Consider the following 10,224-nt stretch of genomic DNA (forward strand, 5'->3'; position numbering starts at 1 on the left):
GGCTCTTCCCAGGCGCCACTCACTCTGAAAGCAGCTGGAATCCAATGAGGATCAACATGTTTCATCTGTCTAAACTGAGTCTAAAAGAGACAGAGACAGAAGAGTCCTGGCACTCAAGGTGAGAACATCTGTATACTGGGAAACAGACTCCAAGCACTCACTCGGGTCACCACAAGGATTACCAAGGTCTCCAAACTGGTGCACCTATCTAGGCACCTTCTGCCTCTGGAAGACCTGTTATCCCTGATGCACACAAAAGATGCTTAACTGAATTCTATCCAACCAGAACTTTGGAATTACTCATCCAACAAGCCTCCTGCTAGCAGGCAGGAGGATCTAGTGTAGGGACTACCAGCAAAGCTCACCTTGGAAGAGGATGGTGGCTTAGAATAGGTGAGGACAGGTCACAGACTCTCTCCCTCACCAACTGCTCGTGGTTAGAATTCCTTAAGCTCAGTATTCAATCCAAGAGCCCATCTTTCCAAATTGCCTAAAACCTGTAAGGCAGTGCACAGCCAATGACTAGGAAACATTTCTTAAGATGGCGTCTCCGGTAGGCCATGTACTAGGAAGGTTCTGGCACACAATGTGGGCAGAGATACACTCAAAGCTGTTGGCTCAGTCATGCAAGTCACCTATCATGCCCAGTAAAAGTGTGGATACAATTTAGAGCACAGAGGCCAAGAAAGACCATTAGGCCGCCATGCCCCTTGCCCATAAGGAAGGTGTCAGGATTGGACTGCCATAAACGTACTGTCTTCACATGCCTCTCTGTCTCTCCCACTGCTGCCTCCACTCAGGAGATAGTGCACCCACCTTCCTTCCTTCCTTCCTTCCTTCCTTCCTTCCTTCCTTCCTTCCTTCCTCGAAGGCTTATTTATCATTTATTTGGGGGTGCTGGAGAGTTGACTCAGCAGTTGACACAATGGACACTCCCAGAGGACTCAGGTTTGATTTCCAGCATCCATATGGTGACCCACAGCTATGTGTAACTCCAGTTCCAGGGATCCAACAGGCACTTGTGGCCTCCTCAGACACTGCACATGTGTGGTACACAGACACATATACTAGAAAAACACTCAAAATATAAAATAAAAATTAATTAAAAAAAAAGTTATTTGAGTGGGTGGCACATATCTTTTATTCTGGGAGGTAGGGGCAGATAAGTTCCAGGTCAGCCTAGGCTATGAGACACTGTCTTAAAACAAACAAACAAAAAAAGATTTATTTTTATTTTATGTATATGGGTGTTCTGCCTGAATATACTTCTGTACACCATATGTGCCTGATAACCTCAGAGGCTAGAAAAGATAATCAGATCTTCAGGAAGTGGAGTTACAGACAGTTGTGGACTGCCATGTAAGTGCTGGAACCCATGATCTACTCCTCTGGAAGACCAGGCCATCACCACCTCTCCAGTTTTATTTCTTGGGGAAAAAGAAAGGTCAAGGAAAGGAAAGGAACTCAGCTATCTGTCCCTGGGAAGAGGTGGCGATTTCAGGTTCAGAGTCATGCCATCCAACAGTGAGGCTGTTAGGATGTTTTAAAAGTACAAAGCAGTAACTTTCCTTTCTAATAACAAAGGCTCTCTTGTAATCCTCTCACAACATTATCAGCAAAGGCTACAATTTCTTTAAAAAAAAAAAAAGAAAAAGAAAAGAAAGAAAGAAAAAGTTTCATTTTGTTGACCATGGAAAACAAACCCAAAACTGCAAGTAATCCAGCCAGTGGTCTACTGAAAGCAGACAGTAGGTGGGAGATAGAAGTGTAGAACAGGAGAGAAGGTTTAGAATGTGACAGTTCTTTTCATTACAACTTCTGCTGTAATCCAAAGTACTGAATCATTGCTACCATGTAAACACATAGTGGCCCAAACTCAAATGCATGATGGGAGACACCTGTTCCAAGCGGCTTCAAAATCACTCTCACTGGGGTATAAATTTGGCTTGGCATTGCTGAAAGGCATTTTAACCTCTTTGAAGTCACAGTAACTTTGTATCATGAAATTTAATCTTTGGGTTCTGAGAAATGTGTTATGGAGTAAATGACTAAAATGGAGTGGAAATTTCCATGGTTTTCTTTCAAGGCTGCAACAAATGACCAAGCTTGGACTTTTCAGGACAGAACTCCAACTGCAATAATGTGATAATTATTCCACGACTGTCTACTTTTGACACAGAATCCTCCTTCCCTAATCAATTGACTGACAGCAAGCCAGATATTTGCTGTTTCCCTTTTCTGTGTCTGTATTTGGCCAGCATGTTTTGAGGTCTGGTTAGGATGTCCAATCTGGTATGAAACTCCGGGGCTTAATCCATCTTCCCATTGATCCTCCCGCCTTGAATAGCCAGAACGTGGGCTGTATTCCACCACACCCAGCTTGATAAATTACACATTAATGGCATGGTCCAGGAAGTAGAAATTGATGCACCCCCTTTAAGTCATGGTGTATGTGCACACAAAAATATGGATGTTGTAGCTTGAGCTGACACATCCAAACCTGAGAAAAGGAGTCATGAAGCGCTTTACAAATGAGTGCTGTGCATTTCTTACCTCCTAAAATATAAGTGATCCTGTTTAGCTAGGAACACCAGGAGGATGGACAACTGGACACCCACTGTCTTAAACCTGCCCTTCAAGGCTCATCATTAAAACCCTACTGATCCTATCTGACTGTTGGCTTTATGCTACCTAGATCTTCTTGCAAATGTTAATTACAAAACTAGGGATCCGGAAGTTGGACTTACCAGGAAGGCATGCACCGCATGACATCACCAAAATAGCCACACACAAGTCTGTGTTGCCTGGAGCAAGTGTCTTAGCCTCTTTAGGCCCCAGTTTGTTTATCTTTATTGCGAGCTAAAACTGTAAGGGTTGTGTAAGAGCACAATGATCTCACAATTTCTGAAGTCAATCAATGAAATACAATGGCTTGCCCTCACCTAACACCCATCATAAAGATAAAGTCACTAGAGAGTATATTTGCTTCTACTCCTGCTTCTGATGGAGTATTTATAGGAGACAAATGAAGGTTGCCATCAACCATTCTCAAAGTCTGTTTTTGGTGCCTACGTGTCATCCCTTCAGGCAAGGCAATGCTGCTTTGGTGTATTCAACAGGTGCACAAGCATGGGAGCACTAGGTGGACTCCTCAGGGCACCCTCCTCAGGGTGTCCAGAACATGCTGGGTTTCGGCACTGAGCACCAGGAGCGGAAATCAGAGCCAGTTGGCTCTCCAAGAACAGACGCCCGCCCCCCAAGCCCCAGGAAGAGCGCCCCCGGAGACACCCCCGCCCCCAGGCGAGCGCGATGCTTCGCCCAGCCAAATGTGCCAGCTCTCTGGTGTCCCCCCCCCCCCGCACCCAGTACTCCCGCGGACAAGCGCCCCTGGCCATCCCCAAGCCGCCGGGGTCCTCCCCGTCGGGGAACCGAGCGCCCCTAGTCCTCAGGTCTTTACGAAGTCGCTCGCCTTCACTAATTCCCTCCCTCCCTCCCTCCCCGGCGCTGCTGCCCAAGTGGGGAGCACGGGGAGCGCGGCACTCACCCAGCGTGGCCACTGCGCCGGCCTCGAAGAGCAGGCAGTCGCCGCGGCCCCGCGCCTCCAGCAGCACGCTGCTCGGGCCAGTGGGGTCCAGCCGCGCCAGCAGCCGCAGCCCTTTGCTTAGAGCCATGGGCGCCGGGAGCAGAGGAGAGCGGGGGCCAGGTCCCGCCCGAGGGCGTGCGGCTACCAGAAGTTTCACTTTGTGCCGGGCTCCAGCGCCCGGGGCTCCTCCCCTCCTCCTCCTCCTCCTCCTCCTCCTCCTCCTCCTCCTCCTCCTCCTCCCCTAACACCACGACAGCCTCCTCCTCCTCCTCTTTCTCCTCCCCCCTCCTCCCCCTCCCTCCTCCTCCGCCCGGGCCGGGCCGCACTGCCCCGAGCAGGTGAGGTGGCGCTGCCGCCCAGCCTCTCCGACGACGACCGCGCTCCCCCAAGCGGCGAGGCAGGCACCTGCGAGCCACAGCGGGAACCCAGACTGCGCCCGGTGGGCTTGAGCTCGCCAGGGCTCAGTACTCCGGGACAGTCCTCCCTGCTGGGGGCGGCTGCGGGCGAGGGAGATTCCACACATTCCTCGCCGCGGAGGAGGCTGCAGCCGCGGAGAGCCTCAGGAGCCCGGACCCTGCCCGGATTCCCGCGGCCTTATATGGGTAGCTGGGGGCTGCGGGCTGAGCAGGGCTGGCAACCCCGCACCCCACCCCTGCCGCCACCGCTTACCCGGCGCAGCACTTCCTCCCACGCCCACCCCACCCCTACGCCTGAGACCCGGGATGGGGCCATTGGGTTCTGTGCCTCAGTCTCCCTAAGTGGAACTGCAGAAACGCAAAGTGGCCTTCATTCTGAAACTACCGTGGTGATTGAGTATGTTCTTGTGAGTGGTGTGTGTGTGTGTGTGTGTGTGTGCCTGACACACTCTTTAAATGCTGTCTTCTACCGAAGACTTTAATTCACTGTGCGACCCAAACTGGTGTTGCGTTGTGTCCGAGAGATGAGACATCTATTCCCTGCTATCTCCTTTACCGCGTGACCTTGACCTCGCTGAGATGCACATGGCCTCGCCTATCAGAGTGACAGGTGAGGAACAGTGCCACCCCCACCTGAGGATCTCAGCGCCTGTTCTTGCTCAGCACTGATGAGTGTTCTGTGATCTGCAACCTTCAAGCAACTCGAGGCAAGGCCTCTTGGTCCTTGGGTCGGGTTGGTCAGGATTGGTCTGCTAACCAAGGGAGAGCGCAGCCAGGTCTAACTGGAAGCACCTTTGGGCACGTTTGGAGCATCCTTTCCTAGTGTGATGCCTCTAGAGGTCCAGCAGGCCACCCTAACAGCTGGGTTCCTCTCTGCCGCCCGCCCCATTCTGCTGTGCTAAGAACAAGAGTGGCCCATGGCTTTCGGAGGTTGGCTCTCCACAGCTTCTTTATATGGTGGAGAGAGAGATCACCACCCCCATGTAAGTAGTGTAACATTAAGTTTAGCAAACTCGGCTGGGCAGTGGTGGCGGGCACCTTTAATCCTAGCACTAGGGAGGCAGGCAGAGACAGGCAAAATTTTATTCTTCATAGAAACAAAGTCACCCTCAACCACCTTCCCTTTTCTTTATCCAAAGCAAAATAAACAGCTGCTCCATCCAGAGGGGTGACAGCAGCCCTGGGTGGTCCAGTGGAGATGAAGCATTTGTTAGAAAGCCTTAGTCTCAAGTCCTAGAGTCGGCTCCCCTCTCCTCCTCCCCCTTCACCCCTTCTCCTCCTTCCCCTTCCCTATTCCTTCACCACCCCACCCCCCATTCTCCCTTAGACTCTGGTGCACTCTCAGACAGGTCATGGTCCAACTGCTGGAATCTTCCCAACTGTATATCCCACAAAAGTTTCAGGACACGGGCCTGCTCTAGGGTCAGCTCCCATACTTCATAGTCAGATACCATAGTTACCACACCTTTCTTGAGAGCAGTGGGCAGCCCCAGCTGCCTCAGCCCTGGCTCCATGGAGTTTTAGGAGCCCTGAATCCAGGCTCACAGTTAGAGTTGCTTTGTTCCCAACTCAAGCAAAATCCATTTCTATAAACTTTGTGAAGCACCCAGTCACCTCTTCCTTCATGTAGTTGGTAAGAGGGAGCCCAGCATCACCTCTCAACTTCTTGCTGACCCGATGCGGAGTGTCTGTATTTGTCAGATGGGCTTCCACCCAAGGCCACCACCACCATCTTGTTTTTGCCAAAGAACATCGAGTTGTGCTTCGAGGCGTTCGTTCCTGATGCCCTTCAGCATGCTGTTCCTCATGCTGGCCACAGAGACGATGGAGAGGTGGCTGTAGGTGCCCTCAAACTTCTGAAGCTCTTCTACCAAGCTCTGTCTGCCTTGGTGCCAAGCCTTTCTTGATAGTTTTTGTTAAGGAAACTTAGTCTCACTTGGATTTGGGCATTGCCTCTAGATTTCTATTGTTGTGTTGTGATAGATACTGCGAACAAAAGCAACTTGGGCAGAAAGAGTTTATTTCATTTTACAGTCACTGTCCCCTCACTGAGGCAAGTCAGGGCAGGATCTCCAGGCAGAAACCATGGAGGAATGCTGCTTCCTGACTTGCTCTCTATGGCTTACTCAACTTCCTCCTCCTCCTCCTCCTCCTCCTCCTCCTCTTCCCCCTCCCCCTCCCTCCCTCCTCCTCCTCCTCTTCCTTCTTCTTCTTCTTCTTCTTCTCCTTCTTCTTTGAAACGAAGGAAGTAGGGCTTCTCTGTGTAGCTCTTGGATGTCCCAGAATTAGCTCTGTAGACAAGGCTGGCCTTGAACTCAGGGATCTGCCTGCCTCTGCCTCCTGAGTGCCAGGATTAAAAGCATGTTTCGCCATGCCGGACTTTCGGCTTGTTTAAATACACCTAGGATCACCTACATGCCCATGCATGGCATCACCCATAGTGGACTGGTTCTTCCTACATCTATCAATCATTAATCAAAAAAATGTCTGGCAGCCTAAGGCTCCAGGCCCAGTAATGGTGGGTGTTTTCCTGTCCTACTGAGCTAGACTTTCCTGTAAGTTTTAGTGTCTGGCATCACAGATGCAGCGACCTCTTGGCAGAGTCTACCCCATATATGTTAGCAGGAGCCGTATGGTATGGCAGAGGGGCTGAAATCATTTGCTGCTGCTACTAAGCTTGTCTTGGCCTCTAGGGCAGACTGACAGGAATGGAGTAGCCGACAGGAATGGTTAGTTTGGACATGCATTTTGGCATTACTTGTAAAAAAAAATAGCTTATAGAGAGAATACTGATAATTACTCTAGACCCATCAACAAACATAAGGATAACTTAAAACCTGAGAACTGAGCCCCATGGCTTTCCAAGTTAGTAGAAACTTTCAGGCTGCAATCTCACTTCAGATGGCACTAGAGTCAACAAGGGTTCCCCAAATGCCCAGATAGACTCACTCACACAAAGCCCCAACCATGTGTTTTTGGCAACTCCAGCCTGCCACACAGACCACTGCATGCTTGTAAGGCCCAAGCCCAGAGCTCCTCCTGCCCACTTGGTGGCAAGTGCTTGCCTTTCTCCCTTGGTCTATTCCTGAAAGTCAGCAAACCTGTTGGTTAGGATTTGGTATAGAAACTGGGGCTAGTGTGGGTACCTATAGCTCTAGGGTAGATGGGGGCCTAACTAATTCCCTTCTAGGGCTAAGACAGAGGTGACAGTCTAGCAGACAGACCTTGGGTGCCCTCTGAATCACATCTGATAAAACAACCCAAAACTCACAAACACATGGGAGTTTCACATTGCCAAGATCAGCAAAGGTCTGCCTGTTCCGAACAGTTTGGATTCCAAGAGAATTCTCAGTGGCCAAGGCTAGTGGCTGGCTAATGTCCAGACCGGTGGAAACCTAGCAGACACTTGAACAGTCCAAACCTGTACCCAACAAACAGGTAGGAAATGAAGGAGCAGAGCTGCTAGGGCCTCCCTTGGCATTTTCTGCACAGCAGGCAGAAGGAGTCCATAGGTGTGTCCACTCAGTGCATCCTGCCTATTCTGACCCTTATTCTGGAACAGCCTGCTCTTAGACTGGGTTGAGAAATTCATGGATAAAGAAAATTCTACAAAATGTCTTACAAAAATGCCTATAAATAGTCATCCTGAGTGGCAGATAATGTTACAGAAGTTTGGGTTTTATGCCCAACAGACCTTCTATTGATAGGTGGCTCTGGGGATTCAAGACTTACAGGGAGCAAGCTTCCATCCCAGGCTCAGCTCTGACCTCTCATGGATGTGTGAAGGAAGAGTCACACGATGCTTTCTGTTTGTATGTATTTGGAAGTGTTGAAATAGAGATTAAATATAGAAAATTTAAAATATGCATTTGAAATGTTTTCTAAAACATTTCGCCAAAAAGACAATTTTGAAAAAACAAATAACTTCAAATTACTATGTGGTGATACTCTTTTGAATAAAATCAACTCACTTAGGTCTAAACATGACCTAATAACACACACGCACACACACACACACACCTATCAGTGACTTGTTTTCTGAGACATAGTCTTGCTAGGCAGCTTGAGTTTGAGACCCTCCTGCACGAGACTGCCTGGTCTCGCCCACACTAGTTCCAGTGAGGCCCTGTCTACCAAGTGTTCAGATTGGAGTCTTGAGCCTGGCTTTTACACTCTTTTTTTTTTTTTTTTTCTAGACAAGGGTTCTCTATGTAGCCCTGGCTGTCCTGGAACTCACTTTGTAGACCAGGCTGGCCTCGAATTCAGAAATTCACCTGCCTCTGCCTCCCAAGTGCTGGGATTAAAGGTGTGCGCCACCGTGCCGGGCGGTGGTGGCTTTTACACTCTTAATAAGTCTCAAAGTGCCTGTCCAGGGCTGGGGCAGCCGCTCAACAACATCATCAAGGATTTGGGCAAGTTTATTCTCTTAGCATGCTGGCTTCTTGCTTAGTGATTACAAAATCGCTACTTTAGCTTGCGGTCTCACAAGGTTATTTCAGGTCAGGTAGCTAAGACTTCAGGAATCAAAACTGGCAGCATTTGTTTACAAGAAAAAGGCTTTTAAAGCTCTCAACGCCTTTTTCTGCTGATGCCTCATTGCCCACAGCCGTGGTTCTTGGTGAACTCGGCGACTTCTCCAGCTCCTTCAGTTGTGGTGGAACAAAGAAGAGGGTACAGATGAATGGGTTTTGGGTAAATGACCACAGTCTGCCACATGGGGCACAGCCAGCATGGTGGGGAGCAGAGATCTGAGTAACGTTCCCAGTGAATGTACGCTGTGGACAGGAACCCAATAGGCTCTTTCCTGTAGGAAATGGCAAAATTTTCCCTAGTCTCAGTATAAATATTGATAGTGTGTGCAGAAAATGTCTACCACCATAGCATCCCCATCTCCATGTCTATGGATTGAAAACAGCTCCCCTGCTAAGGCTGCTTCCTACAGAGATTAGCCAATTGAAGAAGGCATGGTACCGATGTGACATGTTGCTCCAGCTGCATATCGTAAAGCCTGCCTCCTTGTTCAGTTGTATATAGTAACCCCACCTCTCTATACCATGCTGAGTAGCTTCTGTGTCTGAGAGCCCAGTCCACCTCAAACCAGGTGTCTCTCTCCCTCTCCCTCTCCCTCCCCCCCTCTCCCCCCCTCCCTCTCCCTCTCCCTCTCTCTCTCTCTCTCTCTCTCTCTCTCTCTCTCTCTCTGTGTGTGTGTGTGTGTGTGTGTGTGTGTGTTTGCTCTCTACTCCCTCACCACTACTAGTCAGACCAAGTGGCTGGCGGCCATGCAAAGGCCAGTATAGCAAGTCTTCAACTTTAAGCATAAAGCTAAACCTGAAGTGGGGCATAGTGGTAAATACCTTTAATCCAGCACTTGGGAGGCAGAGGCAGGTGGAGCTCTGTGATTTTAAGGGCAACTTGGTATACAACTAGAGTTCCAGGACAGCCAGGGTTACACAGAGAAACCCTGTTTTGGAAAACAAAAAAGTTATAACTTAGTTATAAAAAAGCCCTTTCTGAGGGCGGTTAGGCCGGTACAGTCCAGCTGCTCATCCTGCCTCCTTGGTTTTGCCTCTCTTCTGAGGGAGCTGGTTCTACTGTGGCGCTGCTGGACTCAGCAGGTTTCTGGGGGACTCGTCGCTGGTTGATGGACTCACAGGAAGAAGGTCAACGCTGGTCTCCAGAAACAGGACCGCGTTTTTTAGAGACCCTGGCTTCCTCAAACACGCCCTAGAGACGTGCTTGTTTAGGTTTCATTCTCAACGCCCAGAGCTCTGTTCTAGAAAATTTCCCTAGGTCAGGGTTTGTAGGGATAGTTGCTTTAAGCAACCGTGTCTTGCTTGACAGCTGGTGGGTCAACAGCCAACCTACGCCCGCAGTGACTCAAGCCAGCCGGGAGTTCAGTCTCCGCCCACAAACTCCGCCCCTCGGATTTACCTGTCCCAGGCCTAAAGCTCCCAGCGGGGCCCCTAGCCTGTCCCGTAGCCCCGCCCCGTAGGCTCATCGCTCCGCCCCCTGCCTAAAAAAAAATATGGCCCCGCCCCACTTTGACCTAAACCCCGCCCACAGCCCAGCCGCCTCGCCCGCCGCTTCTCGTCCGGTTGCTGCAGGAGTTCTTGTTCAGCCTGCTCAAAGCCTTAGCGTTGAGACTGAACGCCATGAAGAGATGGCTGCGGCTACTTCTGCCTTTCGTTCTCTCCTTGCCCGTCCTTCTTTCCTAGACCCTCACAC

The 10,224-nt window shown here is 50.0% G+C and overlaps 1 protein-coding gene and 1 pseudogene across 8 annotated transcripts in view; both read right to left on the reverse strand.

Moving 5' to 3' along the window:
• Positions 1 to 3,758, reverse strand: part of Synj2 (synaptojanin 2) — a 97,528-nt gene extending 93,770 nt beyond the window's left edge. For all 8 annotated transcript variants that reach the window (XM_029471526.2, XM_029471528.2, XM_029471525.2 and 5 more), the window contains exon 1: positions 3,545 to 3,758. In XM_029471526.2, coding sequence (XP_029327386.1) covers positions 3,545 to 3,671 — 127 coding nt within the window. In that variant the 5' untranslated portion in view covers positions 3,672 to 3,758. The remainder of the gene's footprint in view (positions 1 to 3,544) is intronic.
• Positions 3,759 to 5,297: 1,539 nt separating this feature from the next.
• On the reverse strand, positions 5,298 to 5,949 carry LOC110283900 (mRNA turnover protein 4 homolog pseudogene; annotated as a pseudogene).
• Between the last annotated feature and the right edge of the window lie 4,275 nt (positions 5,950 to 10,224).

The sequence above is a fragment of the Mus caroli genome, unplaced genomic scaffold (genome assembly GCF_978045245.1).
Source record: "Mus caroli unplaced genomic scaffold, Mus_caroli_1 scaffold_18, whole genome shotgun sequence".
Lineage (NCBI taxonomy): Eukaryota > Metazoa > Chordata > Mammalia > Rodentia > Muridae > Mus > Mus caroli.